The 21,051-nt window shown below is 37.4% G+C and overlaps 1 protein-coding gene across 1 annotated transcript; it reads left to right on the top strand.

Moving 5' to 3' along the window:
- The first annotated feature begins 4,251 nt into the window (after positions 1-4,251).
- LOC116250794 (uncharacterized) lies at positions 4,252-12,693 on the top strand. Its single transcript, XM_031624729.1, has 6 exons — positions 4,252-4,717; positions 5,540-5,835; positions 5,951-6,057; positions 6,329-6,461; positions 6,622-6,816; positions 12,240-12,693. The coding sequence occupies exons 2-6, from the start codon at positions 5,560-5,562 to the stop codon at positions 12,522-12,524; spliced, it is 996 nt and encodes a 331-aa protein (XP_031480589.1). The 5' UTR covers positions 4,252-4,717; positions 5,540-5,559; the 3' UTR covers positions 12,525-12,693.
- Positions 12,694-21,051: the final 8,358 nt, after the last annotated feature.

Below are 21,051 nucleotides of genomic sequence, written 5' to 3'. Positions count from 1 at the left end.
GTTGAACGAGCGGAGAAGAACGAGGAAGCCAAACCCGAAAAAAACAAAACCACAGGCAAACTTTTTTCACAATATTTTATCGATTCAATCGTCGGATTTGGACTACCCAACTCCCCCAAACACCCGGGAGAAAAACATCGGCAGTTTTCAATTACAATCTTCGCCATTTAGATCTTTTTGATCAAACGCTGCCATTAAAATTGTATGTTTCAATTTGATTTTGAGTTGCAAGTTGGTTTTTGTTCGTTTTGTTAAAATTAACTGCTTTTTTTTTTTAGGAAAAACACCATTCAAATCAAGTTTGGGGACACCAAAACCAAGTTTTAGCAAAACTCATTTTTCTGACACCCCTTTGAATTATTCAAAAAAATGTGTTCTACTGCTACTACCAAAGCACACACCAATTTTTTAAAACTTATTAGAAAATCTAGTTGTTTCAAAAATAATTTTCACAAAACCAATTCCTTTAAGTGTATTATCCAAACGCTACTTAAAATTTTACAAGTAGAAAACTTTTCATCCTATAAATTCCCATAAAATCGACACATCTACGTATGAACGTGATGCCTATTTGAGTTGTTTGACATCGTTCGTGATTCAATGAATTTAATTTCAATATCAATGACGTTAACAAGTTTTAGGCAAAAGGTAGTCCAAGCATAGCTTCATATGGATAGTAGGTGCAAGACGTCGGTTTTGCACGGAGCCACGTTGTGGCTGTTGGGGGCATTTGCCCACACATATATTGATATTTTATTCATTTTACTTTTCTTCATATGAATACTCTTTAAGATTTGACATTTAAATGGTCGCGCCTCTTGACTATAAATTTCTAGCTACACGACTATATAGAACCAAACCCCGTAGCTTTTCTTATTTATTTAATGTGGCAACCAACAAAAACTCTTCTAGCTTCTGCCTTTAATTTCTTTCCATGGTTTCTCCAAGGAGAGTAAGGGCCCAATAGTTTCTACCAACTTAAACTATCTCGAAATTATCAATCATTCTCTCTCGTTTTTCCATTGTTTGGGAACCTCTTAGTTGATTGAATCAACACAAGGCAAACCAACACATGTTCATGTAGACTACAGTCTCACGCATTTGTGCACGGAATGTACATCTTGTTTTCCCATGTTGGGACCAAAAAGCAAGCATATATGAGTAGTATAATTGTTCTCTAATGAGACACATTCAAAAGTGTTTGTGAAGTATGAAGATGTGTAACATAGCTAGTTGGAATGGGATATGCATAGTAGATGTCATGAGAAATACATAGATTGCATGTTCCTCTTCGAGTGATATTTTCATACGCTGCAAAAGGTAGAGGTGTTCCATGAGTTGAAAGCAGTCTCACTGTCTACTCAAGCCTCGAAGCAACCTAATGATCTTAGAGATAGTGGCGTAGCCATATTGTGGCTGCCTGGCTGGTGTGGGCAGTTGCCCACGCCAGCCTCTTAATTTTTTTTTATTTTTAAATAGAAATCTTAAATATTTATTCTTATATATATATATATATAAGTGTCCCACCAAATTTTGAGTTTGTTTAAACAAGTGCCTCTCCAACTAATTTTTCTGACTCCGCCACTTCTTAGAAATAGAACAATTTATTGTTTCCAGGCGAAGAAAACAACATCCCCGTGGGCCCTTTGCCTCCACTTTCAAGTTGAAAAATGTCCCGTTAGTTTTGTCCCACTTAAAGCTGCTTATAAAGAAAACCAAGGAGAGACAGATCGCATCGAACGCCGCCTTTTCCACGTTCCACTTTGATTCCTTCAATAACAAGAGAAACTTGTCAAAGATTTTACGTCACGGCTGTAATCTGTTCTCTGTTCCGGTGTGCTATCGGTTTTTTAATCGGTTGTTGATGGTTCCTTAAGTTAACCATGAAACTTTTACATGTATCGTGTCATGTCTTGCTATTTTATAAACTCGGAAGTTGCTTATTGCATGAGATGTATGAACGGACGGACCCCTTATTGAAGGTTGGCTAGAAAGCTTTAATAGGACTTCCTACGTGAAAAGATTGGTCCTGAGGTTGGATGCAACTTCAAGTGCCATTGGGATCCGTTTAGCTTCCATTGGATGAAGATTAAGTATTTTGACAATGGATCTACATTGATACCGATCAAAGACTATAAATGTAAACAAGTGAAAGCAAAACACAAATCCTTGTGCCCCAAGAAGGGTTAGATGAAAGTTTCTACTTTCAATAAAATATTGAGTGTCCTCGTATATATATATATATATATATATATATATATATATATATATATATATATATATATATATATATATATATATATATATAGAGGTTGATTTATACTTTTGAAAGGTACTCCTTTTTTTTTAAGGGGGAAGTTGTCCTCTCTAATGATATCAATATTAGTCCGGAGTGGTCGATAGGCATTGTGTCACCGACAGTGATACACAATAAGCGGCTGATATAAAGGCCTTATCGGCATTAATTACACAATTATATAATATATATCTATATATATTAAAATCAATTGTTTTTTCCTACTAATTGATATGGCTTATAATGCTGATACTATTTGAAGTACAATATTTGCAACGTTGGTCTCCTCGTAAGGTGAACTGTTGTAAGAGACATATTTCACGGTGAAATTTGGTCGAGGGTACTAGTTGTCCTTAAATGTAGGGTGAAATTATATTTAAACAATGTTTGGTAGCTAGGTATAAGTTTTGCTTTTGGCAAAAGTTTCACTTAAAGTGGTAGGTTTAACTAACTTTGCTTCTTTCCATCAAACAGAGCAAAACTATTGCCTGTTAAGAGTTTTGTCTTCTGTCTCTTTTTCTGTCAATTTTTTAGCCAAAAAAACCAGCAGATCAAACATCAACCATTTACAAAGTAAATACATTGTTTGAGACCTGAAGCATAGACTGAAATTGAACTTCCTGATCAATAGTATGCCCACATTAGCGACATATTGTTAAATTGAATCCGTCGTGCTTGTGAACATAGAAGGATATAACTGTGACAAGAAACTGATGTTCTCCAACATATTTGAAACGACTGTAATATTGAAACTTGTAATGCAACAGAAAAAGAAAATGTAATAAAAGTTAAACTTCGATTCATTTGATTTTTGCATTGCAAGCGTACAGTCTTATACATATATTAAGTTGTCGTTGCACGAGAGTTTCTATTTTTGCATCTCATCATACATGAAAATTCGATTTCCAGTAAGATCTATAGAAGCTAGCCGGAGCCTATAAAGATGAAGGAGTTGTAGCAATGGGTCCCTTCGTACGTGCGGCCATTAATGAGGGTGAGCTTCCCATTTACTGCAGCAGCAAGATACTCGTTTCCCTTTGTCACAGGAAAAGAACTGAAGAGTTGGATCCATTGCAAGTTCTTGTGAAATATTTCTACCTAAAACCTCAATACATGTTCGATAATTTCACTATAAATGAGCTCTACATCATCACCTGTCAAAAATTATATAATTGGATTAAAAAACAATGATAAGAAACACGAGCTTCTGAAGTATTAGAAATATGTTTCAAGTTTGATGTGATGCAGGCGGTTAAATGCAACATGAAATCGTATGCAATCAAAGAGCTATATGCAAAACATTCGAGCCTTACTACAATTGTTACTGTTATTATTTTGAAGAATCAACCAATGCTAGGGTGTTTAGATTCTGATATGAAAAAATAGTTAAAATCCGATCAAGCAATTGGTTTGGATTCAAAATTAAGAAATGGCATCGATCAGATTAAGTTTTAAACAAATAGCCGGTCAAATTTGGAATCGAATCCAGTAAACATCCTATATCCAATGTTTGTTTATATATTTTAAGAGTCGGCCTTTAAGTTGCCTACTCAGTTTTAGATGTGAAAAATAAAAACCACACTCCAATCAGATACAGCTTCTGAATTTAAAAATTGAGAATTAAAGATGGATTAAACTTTTATTCATTAACATTCGAATCCGAATGTATTAGTAGTTAATATTCGGTAAATCGGACATGAAAAATGCACATCGGATTCGGACATCTGATTAGATTGGATTAAAACGATTGATCCGAGGATCCGAGATCTAAATAGTGGGGTCATCGACCAGATATCCAATCCAAATGTTACCGAACAAACACGTAATAATTGAGCAATAATAATTATGATAAAAAGTAATATGATGATGAAGGGGCCCATGTTGCCGTAGACAGCAGTGGGGCCCACGGCATTGAATAGAAAAGACGCTGGGAGAGAGGAAGCGACTTCGCGGAGAGTGGGAGCGGGGAGCGCCTCCCCAGTGTCCCCGTCGTTCTTTAAAAATAGAACGAGCAGTCGGTAGCAAGCAAGAATTCAGGAGGAGGAGGAGGACGAGGCGGAGGAGGGAGGCGTTACTCTCACCCAATTCCCTCTCTCACTCGCTCTCGCCCGCTGTCACTGTCCAACTCTTCTGCCTTCAGCCTCTCGCAACCCTAGTGACCTCCGCCCTACCCACCGACGCCACCCGCTGGAGGTTGCCTGCCGGCGTAGATCTTGCTCTGTGTTTCTGTTGCTCTCTTCGTCGTCCCATTGCCGTGTTTGGTCGCTCCTACCGACAGGTCGCCGAGTTGACGGGAGGTCCCGCGGATCGGGACCCACCGCTAACGAAGATCCCCGGTCTTCGAAAGCCCACCGACGCACCGCCATTTTGCGCCATCGCCCGGCGATCCCAGTTAGTGACCGGGAATCGCATTGGTCCGGAGTATGATTCTACGCTCTTAGATCAACTCCTTGTTTTCTCTTGGATCTCCTGAATTGCTTTCTTTTGAGCTGTTCCGGCTGCCTGCCGACAAGTGGTTACCGGCATGCGGGCTTGAATTTGAAGTAATGGTTGGAAAAGGCGGTGTCTGAATAGATCTATTACTTTCCGCCTGCGTTTTTCTCACGCACTTATCTTCTTCTTGGAATGTTTCCTTGTCTTATCTGTTCACTTCACATAGAGGACCGTGATCCGGGTGTAAACATTGTACTGATGTGGCTCACTGAAGTTTCAATTGCGCGTTTTCTTTTTTGTGTCATGTGCGTCCACTGTACAATGGGTTGAATGTAGTAAGATCTTTATTTACAAGCTAATTTAAATGCATCTCTGCGTCTCATTGTTTTGGGTTTGCTTTGGTCGAATTTGACTGCATGAACATGATCTGCGTGGTTCGTTTATGAATAGGAACCCTATGCCGGATCTCATGGCATTTCAAGAATTGGTGGGTCAAGGAATGCACAAATCCACGATTTTATTTTTTGTATCAAAGCAAAATTCTGTTGTTGATTCTTTCCTAATGAATCATGTAAATTCACATGTAAACAGTAAATTTGTTATCAGAGCAAATTGAAATAGTAAGACTCCGATTGCACTTGCACATATGCTTTTGCAGGATCCCGACTAGCTTATGCCATTATATGTCACTATTGGTTAGAATCAGTCCGATACTTTAACCAGACTTAACTTTTACAGTTCTATCTTTCTTAGTGGCGTTTTAAGGCTTAACCGGCCACTTAACTGTTGTTGATTTATCTTCTTTTGCAGCATTTTAAGGGTTCGAAGCAATGTCAGAAAAAGCACTTAGAGATCTCAACGTACTGCCTGTATCTGATAAGAACAGTGAACATTGTAGCAAGGGTGTCTTAGAGAAGTCACCCATAGAGGCTAAAAATGAGAATCTGAAGGAAATGAATCATGTAAGACCTGCATCTCTGGTCTCATCTATTCCATCAAAGGAAGTCAAAACCTTGGATCCTGCTGCAGCAAATGGAAACGTGGAAATAGAGTACATAGAATCAGAGAATCTACATCAGCTTGAAGATGTTGATACTAGTCTAAGTGTACTAACCTTGCTTCTTGCTTTGCAACGACTTTATGGTCCCGTTGAAGTACATCTTTTGCGCAATAGATTGTCTTTTATTTTCCCTCTGACGGTGCTTTTTGTGTTTCTTGTAGACACTATTAGCAAGGCTTGACTCCAAAGACTGGGTGTTGGTCTGTGAAGCCCTTAACCATGTGCGTCAGCTGGCCCTTTTCCATAAGGAAACAATTGCCGAAATGCTGTAAGTGTTTTCCTTGTGAAAGCAGACATTTTATGTTTCTGTTAACACATTATTCATTCTTGTATGGATCATGGTTTAGTCCTTCTTAGTTCTTTCTAAAAGCCCCAATTCACCTGTTATTGGCTTTTGTAAGTAACTTCATGTAGTTGGTATTAGTCCTAATAATGCCGATAGTTAGTAACAACTTTCAGATTGTTTGCGTTTTTTTTTTTTTTTTTTTTTCATTCTGGCTTTTGTAGTTCCTATACATTGAATTTCATTCCCGAAACAGGGGAGATGTGATTTCACTTATAGTGAAGTCCTTGAAGAACCCAAGAAGTGCTGTATGCAAAACTGCAATTATGGCTTCTGCTGATATTTTCAAGGTCTACAGAGATCAGACTATTGACTTTTTCGAGCCTCTGGTAAGAACCAATATGAATGTTGTTTCTTTGTTGGTTGGTTCTTCGTTATTCTCTTTTTATGTGTTACTGTTATGCCTGTTTTCAAAAGTTTATTGAGAAGTGAGAACACTTGTTTCATTGTTTGTGTGTGAATCTGACTGTCTTCTTTTGTTTCAAACAGCTTGTGCAATTGCTTTTGAAGTCTTCACAAGACAAACGTTTTGTCTGTGATGCTGCTGAGCGGACATTAATTACAATGACCATGTGTCTCTCGCCCACTGTACTATTGCCAAAGCTACAACCATATCTTCAACACAAAAATCCCCGCATTCGTGCAAAGACATTGGCATGTATATCAAGAAGTGTGCCAAGACTGGTAAGGTTTTCATAGCTAATTCTCTGGCTTAGTTATGGTTATTCAGTCAGCATTAAACTTCTTCAGACTGCTGAGTGGGCAAGTAAACATGATCTCTCTTGTGCGGCTGGTATATGTAGGAACATTTATTGAATTATAAGTAAAAATTTCCTAGTGATGAATGAAGTGCTTAAGTAGCTTGAGAGCTATTTATTTGCTTGAATTTGGTGCCGCTTATCTAGTTAATAGTCATAAGTTATTTCAGAAGCTGCAGCATGGTAGTAATCTGATCATTCAAATTAGGCTCTTTGTTCTGAAAATATGTGCTCAAGCATATGCTGGAGCACCATAGGAAGTAAAATAATGCTTAACTGGCTGGGCAACTAGTTAACTGCTTGACAGTGACATCATTTATCTAGTCATTAGTTAGTTCCGATGCTATGCTAGATGTTTATGTGATCATATAAACTGATATTCTTACATCCTAATTTTTGTTGCTCTTGTGCATCCAAGAGTTCTGCATGCAGGTAAGAATGATGTGATTGAGTCAAAATAAACATAAAACTTTTCTTTGTTGAAAACTGTTGGTTTGAAAAACTAATAAACACATAGCTTTATGTGATATATATGTAGCAAAGCCTACTGTTATAAATTATTTGTGTTAAATTTTTTCCAACAAAGTCTAACTAACAATACAGCCTCCTCTATAATTAGTTGCATACTTGCATCTTAAGGGCATTATCGTTATGTAAATTTCTCTCTTTTGAATCTGAGATCATGCGTTCATCTAGTTGACTTCCTCGCTTCCAAATTTATCGCTTCACAAAACGTCATGGTCTATGTGTGTATGCATAGTATAATTTATGACAATATTACTTGGTATTTTTCTATTTTTCGTTTTGTAATTTGATATGCATGATTGTGTAGGATGGTCTGGTGCTTTTGAATGTTTTGGCCATATGTAAATGTCATGGATTTGAATTTTTTGGACCTTAGATTCCTACTATTTGTCTTGTGTGGGAAAAGGAAAAAGAAAGCAACCCAAATTCCTACTTTTAGTTAAAAATTTGCATCCTTAGTCTGTGAGGGCCAGGGAAAGAAGGGTCTGGAGTTATGTGGATCTCTAGATTTCAAATGTTAGTTTGTCTTTCAGATAGGAGCAATTAAATACATTCTTCTTCTCATCCTGTATGGTCAAACCACAAATCCATCTCTGACCATCAGCAGCTTATCACTTATCAGATTTATGTAGTCAGCGGCATGTGTTTGTCATTTAAAAAAAAAATGCTTGTACACCATCCTATTTAACATGTTCATTTGCTCATTTCTTGTCTTTTGAAGGCAGTTATGTCATTGGGAAGTTGGCCAGTTCTTATTGACAAATTTACTAAACCTCAATCATCTATTTATAGTTCTCATGGAAAAGATAGGATAGATATGATAATATTTGTGAGGTAGGGATTAACATGTCAATAGCCTGTAAGTAGAGACGTATATGAAGAAATCCCTTTCAAAATGACATAGGACAATTCAAATCTATTTATTAGATAGAAGGTGTGAAGGATGTTGAGGGAGAGTAAATCTGAGGATTGCAAGTAACATTCTTTGCCAATGCAGAAGTCATGCTTTGGTTGTGGAATACTTCTTATGTCATGGTGTCCATAGGTAATAAGAGCATAAGTTGGTAGAGGGTTCTGTTGTATTTGTGCGGTTGTGTAGATTGATAGCATTCCTGATGTTGTTTCTTTCAGCAGTGCACATTCATTTTCATGTTTGTATGATGGACAGAGACATGAACTCTACTATGGGAGACATAAACGTTATCCACTTATCCTTTGGATCAATAATACTAGGCTAGAAAAGTGAAGTTATGGAAACCAAAAAATTTTCTGTGCATATGCTGTTAGACTGTTTGTCTTATACAAACACATGTGTGTGTGTGTTTGTGTATTTAAAAATTCATTTAAAAATTCCATTTGATGGAGTTTATGCATGTAACTCAACAATATGCTTATATGGCAATGCTATTCATATTCATCTAGTGGCTTGTACCTTGAACAAGTTCCTCTGTCGGCTGCCATTTTGTCTAGGTTACTGTTGTGGACTTATGATGTTGATTGATTGTCAGAACTAGTTCTCATAAGGTACCAAATGAATGTGGGATGGTGAAGAAAAGATGATCTTGTAAGAGTGAACAGAATGTTGAGCATGCTTCAGCATGTTGAAGAACGACATTCCTAAAGCACCTCTGAAGGTGCATTGATATTTAGCTTCAATTCCCTGAACCTCATTAGCAATTCATGTTTTGACACGCTGCTTTTCAAATGGCTTCCATAGTTTACCCTCTTCTTTTTCTTATGTTTCTTTCACATGTATTTGGGTTCCCGAATATTTTGTTTCCATCCATGCATAAGTACCATGAGAAAAAAGAAGATCTAGATGTGGTATGAGCATTGCAAGCAGTATTCCTTTGATATACAGAGGCAATAGAATGAGGAATCTATGTACATTTGAAGAAGCATGGTATTTCATGTCAAGATCCTTAACTGAAAGCTATTTTCAGCATAGTTGGCAAACTCCTCGATACAACTTGGAAATCGCCCGAGTCAACTCAGATTGGCTAAAAACCTAGCCACGATTCAAGGTTTAACTCGTATACACCCGATTTTCAAAAAACTCGGGTCTGGATCTCCTAGATCATTCGAAATCGCTGATTCGGGTTGGAATGGCCTAGTCGGGCTTGAAAAAAGAGAAAGAAAGAGACAGAAAAAAAGGGGTGAGAAAAACAAGATCTCCCTTTCCATCATTTTTCTCACCCTTCTTACCCCCCCCTTTGAAAAAGGGAGTTTTATTTGAAACTCTTACTTTCACTCTGTTTCTTCCTCTTGAAAAAGGGAGTTCATTATGATAGCATTTAATGATGTGTCAGGAAGTTTATTTGTGCTTTTTAAATTTCATTTTTAGTAACTTTTCAAATGATTTTTCAAAATTTTCTTCTTTGGAAACCACAAAATAAGTGACCTAACTCAGACGAGTCACCGAGTCAACTCGTTGCAACTTATTGACTTGGTGATCCAGTTGGCAGCCGATCTGAGCCCAATTCACATGTTTGCTAACTATGATTTTTGAAGAAGATTATGTAAAAATATGAGGTAAAGTTTTAAATATAAGTCAAGAGAAAAGAAATATATCTAACTATAAACTAATTGTTGAGTTCAAGAAATAATACATAGTGCAAAAATAAACTATAGCACGGATTATCATGATGCAATGGAAGGGGCTAAGTTTAATCCATCAAGGAAAATGTTTCCATTAACCGATAATTTATGCCTTGTAACACTTGAAACAAAGTATCCATATCCATTAATTATTCAGTTATAATGAATATCTAACAAAAATTAGGTTACTGGAATAAAATGTAAAAAGTTCCTCTCCGTTATTCAATTTTGTTAATCAAACCCATGCAAACTAAATGGTACTTTTTTCCCTAAATAATTTCCGTTAGCTCATGCATATTCTTCATGGTCAGCTGAGGTATTGTTTCTTTATGGAGGCTGATTAATGGGAAATATGGGTATCTCAACAAGTCTTCTTTCATCCAAAAAAGATCTGGCTGGATGAAAAGGGAAAAAAGATGTCTGAAAACTGAAAGGAGAAGATACCAAGAGCAGTTCTGTCATCAGCATGTAATGTGTAATACATTATTATACTGACATGCTATATGTGTCATCTAATGGCCTGTGATGCATTGATTTAGCATGTTCTGCTGTGATGGAATATGATTTTTGTGACATTGAACAAACATCTCTTTTCATCATCCTATTTCCTCAGGAACCAAACATCTATTCTTTCTGCATCCTGATTGTGCTTTGGTTGAAGAGTCAAGCCAAGTGATTTGGATGTGCTCAAAATTCTTTAGATTGAGTATATGGATACATTCATGTGAATGCTTCATGTCTGTCGTGGAGTAATTTGAATCTGAAAGGCCCTTTAGTGAAGAAAGTGGAGGCTTCTCATTTGACCAACATTGTTTGATGTAGATCTTATTGCCTAAATCAATCTGCATGTTTTATGTTACCGAATGAGAGCCAGAACAGATTCAATCAGGTGGTTCTATATCAGATGAAAGTATGCAGCTTACCATGGTCTGCTGATGTGCATCAATCTCTAGACTCTAGTATGATCATCTATGAGGGAGACTGCCTCATAGACGTAATGTGCTGGATGATTTATACCCAAGAGTCATGATTAGTGCTTTGGTTGATGACATAAATTCCACATTCTCAAAAGGCAATTTCAGTATTAATTTTCTGATAGTCTTTAAAGGGTATATTCCTGCAATTACATATGCTTTCATGGACCTTTTATTTTTTCTCTTTCGTCCATATAATTTTCCTGTGCTTGTCTGATCATTCGCCATTATATTTTCCCTTTTGGCCTTTTAAACAAATCAAATATTATGCATCGGCATATATCTCTTCTTTGGAATGTTTGATATATTTGATAATCTTGTCTAAAGCTCGAAGCATAACTTGATGCAAGTTTATCATCCAGAAATCTGCATTTGTACCTGGCTTGCTTCACAAATCAACATCATGGTAGAATATGTATCACCCATAGCTGAACTATTAGATAGGTATACTAGCATGGGACTATGCACCTGGTCTAAAACTAGTTGTGTAATAGTTGGGCAATAAAATGCTATTGTGGTGCATTGACTGGATGGAAGAGACTGAAAATGTAGATTCCGAAGGATGGAGCTTGTTTTTATATATGTTGAGGGACGGACATTGGCAAATGGCAATCTTTTGCTTTTTACAATTTTATTTAGTGGATGTTGGCTTGACGTGTATGTACATGGTGCAAATTTTGGGCCTACTCTCTCAGTGACCTTCAGTCATGTCCTTCCCTTCCTTATGTATCGAACTGTGACTCTTTAACTAGCACAATTAATAAGCCGACCCTTATGTATCGAACTGTGATTGTTTAACTAGCACAATTAATAAGCCGACCATGGGGAGATGGAACTTATCAAAGCCTAAAACTATTCAAGTTGCCAATACTTGAAAGTGCATCCATTTCTGGAAACTTCTCTGACTAGGATTGTCTGAAAATCTTTTTATATTGCTTGTCTTGCTTTGTGGTTTCAAAAGTAATAAGCATACGATGCATTAGCTTGTATGGCATCCGCTGGAAGGATTTTGCATGTTGTGCTATAAGAATATGAATATCCAGTAGCTTTTATGGTATCAAATGGAATAATTTTGCATGTTGTTGACTAAGTTAATGGTGACTTTTGCATAGACAACAAAGATGCATTTATTTGTGCCATCATTAAAAGAAAAACTCAAGTCTTTGTTGAAATGAGGAAATAGATGTCAGATATTTGTTTGCTACAGAAATTGTTGTTTATGTTGGTTATATGTATCCTGTTATTTTTATAGGGCATGGAGGGTGTAAAAGCATATGGATTTGATGAGCTAATCAATGTTGCTGCATCCAAACTGAGTGACCAGCTTCCAGAGTCAAGAGAAGCTGCTCGGGTTCTCACCTTGGAACTGCAAACTGTATATGAAAAGTCGCAACTTGCTTCTCAAAATCTAGAAGCTGAGCATCCTGGGGTTGATACGTGGGAGCAATTTTGTCAATCTAAGCTGCCACCTTTGAGAGCGCAGGCTGTGCTCCGTGTCACCTCGACTCCGAGAGAAGGCCTAGCCCTGGAGTGCTAGCATACGTGCTAAACTTTTCATTCGAGAATTTTATGTCCTTATTTTGTCCCTTATCTTTTTCCAACTGTAGCTTGTCATTTTGATTTTTTGGTTGTACATATTAAGATGTCCTTGGATCGTTGTTAATTGGTTGGCCACTGAGTATGAATATGTTCTCTCTTTGCGATCATGAAGTCGATTACTTTGCAAAAACCTCGTTACAGAATTGAACTAGAACCTGTGTCCGCATTGTCACTTGCCGTTTGGCTGCACAAGCTGCTGTTTCAAGTCATTTACGGGAGACTGAGTTTCTATCACCTTCCTCTTTCTTCTTTTATTTTTTTGGAGAAGACGAACTACATGACAGATTCTGTCAGAATGAACCACTTGGATTGCTTGATGTCGAAAATTCAATGCCTAAATTTTTAAAAACTTTTAGCTTCATAATTTATATTTATGTCATGAAATATTGCTACGTGTTTCTTTTAAACATAAATAGTTCTCCTCAATGTTGCAATATGGGTATCAGTGTTAACATCAGTTTAGTAGGTGCATGCTTATATTGGTATGTATCATCTCAAATTTTCATTTTAATATAAAAAAAGTTGTTTACAATGTTTTCTAGATAAAAAATTGAGGAAGGCATTGATTAGCATAGCCGTTAGCAAGGGGATGCATATCGGCCGATACGGGCCGAGGCCGAAGGCATTGATTAGCATCGCATTGGCAAGGGTTTGATACGATGCATACCGGTCAATACGGGCCGAGCGAGACACTTCCATTACAATTACATTGTTTTCCATAATAATGAAGAAAAAGGTTGCATACATAGCAACAATTTATCGGAATGGACTTTACCGATCCATAAAGCGTAACAAAGAACCGGTTCCTGTTTGAGCTACTGGGTTTGACCAACATCGAGAAACATGCAAATTAACTAGCTTTCTACTTTCACTGGGAAGAAACTCTGAGTGCACAAAAATGATAATCAAGAACATTACATGTGTGCTTGATCAACATAATATAAATATCTACGAACTCAGTTTAAACTGTAAGAAAGACTAGGCATATATGGGTCATATTGCCTGTCCGTTTGTATGTAAAGCCTGGGCTCCTCAAATGGCTTCTTTCCCTTTCTTTCTCTAAATGTTGAAAGTTCAAACAGTAGAGATATCAGAAGCCAAAATTTATGGTTTCATTGACGTTTCCTTATAATGATCTTCTCACCTGCTTTTGGAGACGTAGTTCCATATTTTTGAAGGTCATAACAAGGAGTTAAAACATTTTATTTCATTATTTAAATTGAATAAACATCATAAACAGTCAAAGACCAATGACGCCTAAATTATTGGATATAAATAACTATTCAAATCCAATCTAATTCATATCCAGAAATCAATAGCTGATAAGCAAATAAGAGTTTATCTGAAGCAACATCAGGTGGAGCGAAAGTTGTAAGAAAAGGCTTATAAAGGGTGTTAAAATGAAGAAACTAAGATCAGATCTCAAATCTGCCATTCTGCAGCCTGAGCTTTTCATGGTGTCGTCATCAGAAGGCATATCTTGAAATCAACTGGGGCTGTGAAGGGTCCCTCATTGTCGGACAAGAGCTATTGTAAACATAAAATGAAATATACTTTTTATTTTCTGAAGATACTAAAGTTTGAATAGAACTGCATTAGAAAACATGATGCACTAGGTGCTTCCAAGATTTTTTGGCTGTAAATCATATCTACATGCTTTTCTTCCTGAACATTTGGAAGATGAAAAGACTTGGGACCCGTTGACATGGTGTAACTGTACGTATTAAAGATTGTCAATAATTCGTTTGTTCTAAGCTTCAATCACCGCAATAAAAGAAAAAAAATCAAGGATACTAAGCAAATTGCTTAAAGGAAAATCACCAAAGGTTTAAATTTGGAGGGGCGAGTGCCTCTGGTTTTGCAAGTTGTGAAGCTGGATGGCCGATCCACCCTTTTCCAAATCGCTCCCAATCATAGAACTTTATCCAGGCGTCGGGCGCAAGATCAGAATGATGATTCGATCGATTACCATGGTGGGGATGAATCCTCCTTGATGAATCATTCTTCCAATGGACCGGGGGATGATTAAAACCTTCCAAGCAAGCCTCCACTGCTGAAGAAGACTTAGGCAGACGTGAACAGCAAGGATTCAATGGATGTTGATGAAACTGAAGAAGAGCTCGAAGTCAGAGAGACCGTCGGCAAACTCCGGCTCTCTGACATGTACAAATGACGTGCAGGTTGTGGCCGTCTCTGAGGATGTTCATGAAACGAAAAAAAGAACAAGAAAAAAGGAAAAAAAACTGCCGAGGCGAGAAAGAAGAGATCGAAGGAGAGGCCTTAGAAACAGACCAACAAGACGAAACTGCGTAGAAAAGATGGAAAAGTTGGTAGCAATGAAGAGGAGAGAGTGATTCTCCATCCCCTGTTCTCATCCCCTTCCCGGTTCCCACCGATCATCAATATTTTTCTGTCTCAAAAAACGATACCACTCTTTTCATTACCAGAGATCAATCACAGGATTCGACGCTTAGGGCCTGTTTGGTTGGAAGGAAAGGGAGGGATTGCGTTTGGTTGGTTAATTAGAAAGGAGGGAAAGGAAGGAAAAGAGAGAAAGTCTGTTTGGATGGGAGGGGAGAGAAAGGAAAGGAAAGGAAAAGAAAAGAAAGGAAAGGAAAGGATTGTATAGTGTAAATTCAATCCATCTCAAATCGAACGGATTGGGAGGGAAAGGAAAGGGAGTAAGTACAAAAGTGTTGACGGCCCACAATACCCCTCCATGTTTTTTTTGCTCCCTGCCTCTCAACCTTTTGACTATTGAGGGTATTATTATAAATTGTATTGTTTCGTTTTCATTCCATTCACTTTTATCTAAACAAGCTTTTATAATCACCTCTTTCCATTTCATTCCCTTTCCTTCCCTTCCTTTTCTCTTCTCTTCCCTTCTCTTTCCATTCCTTTCCCTCCATCCCTTTCCCTCCAACCAAACAGGGCGTTAGATTGCTCATTCTTACTTAAAAAAAGTGTAAACCTTCTGCTTCGTAGTGCGGTGACAAAGAAGCCACGCTATATAAAGCGGTACTAACTTTGGTACAAACTCATCCGACCCAGCTGCAGTTTCCTCCCGTAAGGAAAAGGGGAGAAAACTTCGGTGCAAAGCAATATTAACAACATTGGTATTTGTGATTCATCGTTTCCTGCAATTTCGTTTGCGTAGGATGACGTAACTTGCTTCTCGTACGTAGGAGCTCCTGTGCGTGCCATGTGCAAAAGAACTACAATGACGCTCAAAAGCTGCTCAAATTTAAACCCAGAGTCGATAAAATTAAAATGCATAACAAAATTTAAGAACAAAATTTAAGGACAAAAGATCTTTTAAATATAAGAACCAAAGTGAAAACAAGTATATATCACTTGGGGAGACCCCAAGATGGCAAAAAACACCGGGCAAAAGGTGATGAAATTGGAGATGGCCTTTTCTTTTGCAAAATTAATAGAAAACCGAACTTTCAAAGACTTGCAATAAGCAAAAAATGAGATATTGATGTAGTTTAAATGATTAAATGATATCAAATATCATTACTTTCATCTGAAAATTGGGTTACTTAATTCAGTGGTATGCGTTTTCTCAATGTGGTCGTTCTCACTAGTTTTAGTTTAACAAAAACTCCATTGATCACCTGGCTAAAGGAGGAGGTCAATCATAAAGCGTTCAGTTTATACAAACCCTGTTGATGTAAACAGGTTCTCATGATGTTGCATGTTTTGGGCTCAAATGGCCCCAACCATAAGAATGCATTTAGATCTAAAATCTAAGGCAATCAAACATAGCTTCATGTCCCAAGATAGGCAGTCTGACCTGATTGGATCTCTTTCCAACGCAGATTTGGACTTCTTGAATTTTAAAGTCAAATCCACATAAAAATCCTCCCATCTGATCTTTGTCGAGTCTTGGATCTGATTTCGCTACAAACCTTCATACCAAAGCTCAATCCCATTACTTGTTAGATCCTGTTTCGTTCTACCAAATGAACTTAAACTCTAGAATGGCATCAAACGATCTATTTTCCTCATCTCTTCTTCCAAATCTATTCCAAACTCCGAACTCGTTCCACAAAATCTGCCTCGTCGAACCGATCAAAATTGCTTGCCAAAGGAGACAATTAAGGCCGGATAACGCCCTTTCATAATCCCTACTGGTCAAAGAATTTGGTCGATCTGATGATCGCATTCTTGTGGCGTCGATGAGATCGGGTTCTTGTGGCCATGTTAGGTGGGAATCGTGTTTCCAATTTTTTGTATGCACTTTACATATTATATTACATTGTATTATATCATATTATAATTAAAAGGCGCCAACATGAATCATGTTTTTAATGGTGGGATATTTTGTCGAGGCGAAACAAATCTCAGTGAAAGATCCCCACTCTTCCAAAAGCCGCAGAAGTTACTATGAGAGATGCTTTTTATTTTATTCCATTTTCGGTTAAAAGAATGGCCTTTTCTGACCGTCTCGAGGTAAAAAGATATGAAAAGTTGTGTGTTTCCTTTGGAACTTTGAAGGATTCGTGGTAGCTTCTTGTTTGTAAAGTTTCTATGGTAAAGAAAGCGTTCACATTGAATGTTTTGGACAGATGTTATTATTTATGGGGCTTTCAAAGTGTTCCTACTGCCAAACGACCCTTGAAAAGCTTGGTGTACCTACTTGGGCTAAATGACTGGTAGGTAGCCCATCTTAGTTCAAGTAGCGTGGGTGCGGTGCCAACCTTTGCTTTTCTTTGCTTTTGATGTTTATGTTGTTAGACGAACAAAAAAATCTCTCAAAAAAGTTAGAGTAATTTCAATGTTTTGGACTAATTTTTTGAAGAGGTCATCCACAAATATACTCCAAACATGTTATTTTGGATTTTACACCTAATTTAAGTCTAACCTAGAACTAAATTCAATGGGTTTAGTCTAATAAATATCAAAACCACCCTCGACTTAGCATTACAAATAGGACATTAAATAGCTGTTTGATAACATGAACACAGAGTTAGTATATTTTCCCATAAATCGGCCCCGAGAAAATAAATTTGACTCATGGAGTATTGTAACAAGTGTTTTATGAATCTACCTCCTTTTTAGAGTATAATAATAAGATAGTGACTTGGTATTAGTTTTGTAAAACATGTCCAAAAAAAGGTTGTTTGGCAATAATAACAATTTATTACTATTTCATAAATCTACCTTGAAAAATTGCGATAGATACATGTTTGATGAACCTGCCTCAGTTTTTGAAGGAGATTCAAAGAACATCAACAAGCTGTTTTCATTGCCAAATGCGCCTCAAGAGGAATGTTTAGCCATATCTTTGCCTTGCTAGATCTCAGTGTTCATTTTTTGTCCTTGCTTCTTCCTCCTCTTCCTCCTTCTTTGTCCTATTGATCACTTCTCATTCACCTACTCCTGTTTTCCAACCTTGCTCTACTTATTTTCCAACTTTGGAGAAGCCTTTTAATTTGATCCCCAGCACCCAAGAGAAGTGGTGGGAGTTTAGTGTTTTATGTCCTTCCCATATATGATTTGATTGTTTAGCATGAGCAAGGGAAATTAAGATTCACAAACATATAATCTAAATATCATGAGATGAAGAATAAATCCAAGTTGAATTGTTGGGTCCAACTTGTAAGAGCCACCCTTGGTCGAAACACTTTCACAGGGCAACATATTATGCATCTCCGGAATTTTAAGAATTTTTCATAATTTTAACAGAAAATAAAATATAAAAAATTTCAAAATAATATAAACTAATTAAAACTTTTAAAAGTTACACGTAGGCCCCTGCCAGCGCGTTTTCTCTGAACACATTAATTCACCTTCTCTTGTTTTATCTTCTACCATTCTTGCACCTTCCACCCACTCCCACATGCTTCCCATCCTCTCTAGCTCTGCCAGTTCTCAAGCCTAGACCCTTCATTATAGCATCATCCGGTTAGGTGGCTACCACCAACATTTTTCTTTCTTAATTTTTGTGTTAATATTTCGTTTGCAGCTTTGGTGGAGATACATGGGAAGCTCGTGTGGGCCATTGCCCCCACTGCCCATCAGAAGTTTTATTAGAAAAATGAAAAAGTAGCGTTGTGACAGCTTAAAAATTCTATAGAGCGCCCACATCAAGCCTGTATTGGTGACTCGAGTGCCCTTTAGATATCGTAGCTCGGCCACTCATTTCTAATTTCTAGTTAGTGTTACACGCATTCCTCTACCTCTGTGGGCACTGCTGTTGTCTCAAAACCAGCCATGCGTTCTTCCTTTTTTCCTCTTCTGTGAAGTAAAATAATCAAGAAGAGTTCCTCCACCTGTGTCTCTCAAAAGGATTCGATCGAAAACGATTTAGTCGCTGTTTTGTTGCTCAATTTTCTCTTCCGATCGCGTCCCTCTGGAGGAGATTTTCAGTACCTGGTTGATGCGCCAGTTTTTTGTTTTTCCCAACCGCAGTACCGACATTTTTTCCGGTGTCCCATACAAGTCCTCTCATCCCTTTCTTTCTATCTATAAAATTTGACGTTGCTTTTAGCTGGTAGTACTTGTGCCTCATGTCCTTTATTGTGTATTGTTGAAGTCGGCCGAATGCCACGTCCCAATGCAGCCAAGTTCTGAGTGATTTGGTGTTCAAGCCTGTCACCAGTTTGTTTGTTTTTAACTTATTTTACCCGTCTTTTGGGGGCAAGTGATTTTTCATATTATTTTCATTTCTTCCCTTTTGTGTTCAAAGAAGCTGAAAGAGGACAATGTCAAATAAATCTGATATAGCTCTTGCAATACCGCATGCTTTTAATACTGCTTCATGATTTTTTTACATGAAATAGAATTCAATATTATATATATATATATAAAAGACAGAATGAAAAAGAGACTAAAGAAGATGAATGCCTGATGTAACGAGGTTCGATGTAAACTCACTCCTACGTCCACAGAAAGGAAAACTATCGTTGTTGATTGCGATAGGCATTGATCTCTCTTTTATTTATTTTATAATAAAATTACAAGCACCACCAAAGTCATTTCTTGAATTACATAGATTGTTTTCTTGAATTACATAGATTGTTTCGATCTTTACAAGATGAAACAATATTTTATTTATAATTATTATCTTCCTGTTTAGTTGGTGGGCCTCTTTGTTTGACAGCTGCATCTTTATCTCTTGTTGTGCAGTCAATAGTCTTATTAACTGCTTGGCCAGCTGTTGTCTCTTTATTACTACCACCTTTATCTTGGCAGATGGTGTTTTCTTACCAATACTACAATTATCGATTTTATCATCATTTACTGTCATGAAAGACATGGCAAATGATAGTTGAGCCAGGTCCAACTAAGTACAATAGTGGAAGTCGAGAAAGAAGATGATAACTGAGCCATGTCGAATTGACTATACAAGGTAAGCCAACAAGGATTCAAGGCAGCAGTAAAGGAAGACACGGAAGCGAATGAAGCACTCGCATTCTTGAAGATCCACTGACATGACTTTCACTGACGCCTTCGTGATACTGTCCGTAAGGCAACATTGGCGACTTAGAAATATGTTACAGTCTGCATCTGGGAGCATCCCCATGTCTATGATGTCCTTTAAAAACTTGGGTAATAAATAATCAAAAAAATTTAAGCTTATTATGGATGGATGGATGGACCTGCATGTGAACCCACTAATAAAATATACTCATGGGTGGGTGGGGCCTTTGTTAATGAAATTGCAGTTCAAAAGTCACCTCTCCCCATTAGCTCACAGATTTTATCCTCGGGTCTCTAGATCTATTCCTTTCTTGTCAAGGAATTAACTGAAAGCCAAAGTTCAAAAAGATTAAGAGCCTGATCTTTTTAAGATTACGTATAGTTTTAAAATGTCACCTCTTAATTATTTGTATCATCTCCTTGCCGAAGTCAGCTCTGTAGGCGGCCACTATTCTACTGGCACCAGAGCTTCAAATCTTTGGGTTAAATAAAAGAGAGTGGGCTGTTGAATCTACCAGTTGCCCAACACCTGGTTTTCATGTGGTAGTTTTGTTTTTACTTTTTTAATTTCCTTCATGAAGAAAGATTCTTCTCGGGCGTTGTTAATCAATTCATGAGAATGGAGAGGAACAAAAAACTAGATTTGCTTCTTCTTTAGTGCGAAACTGCAGAAGGATTGAATGACCTGTCTTTCCCGCGATATTATTCATAAAAATCCGTGTCTTAAGTGTATCAGTCAAACATACAAACTACATTTCATAAAACGATTAAGAAACTATTTTTTCTCAAAACTAGTTCTGATAAAACAACTTTGTCAAGGGTCACAGACAAGCACGCCTTAGGAATCACTTCAATCCATGCATTTTGATGCCTTTATTTTCTACTTTCAATTGTTAGCGCAGGAGGGCATCGTTTCAGCAGCGATCAAGTGTTCATTTATTAATAAAATCTTTACTGCTTGTTACACAGAAATCTCGTTGAAGCAAGGGGAACCCGGACAAGGAAAACTAAGGGCGGAAGGAAGGAAACCTCTC

The sequence above is a fragment of the Nymphaea colorata genome, chromosome 3, assembly GCF_008831285.2.
Source record: "Nymphaea colorata isolate Beijing-Zhang1983 chromosome 3, ASM883128v2, whole genome shotgun sequence".
In the NCBI taxonomy this organism is placed as follows: domain Eukaryota; kingdom Viridiplantae; phylum Streptophyta; class Magnoliopsida; order Nymphaeales; family Nymphaeaceae; genus Nymphaea; species Nymphaea colorata.
Note: the sequence above shows the minus strand (reverse complement) of the source record. Positions and strands in the feature narration are given on the sequence as shown.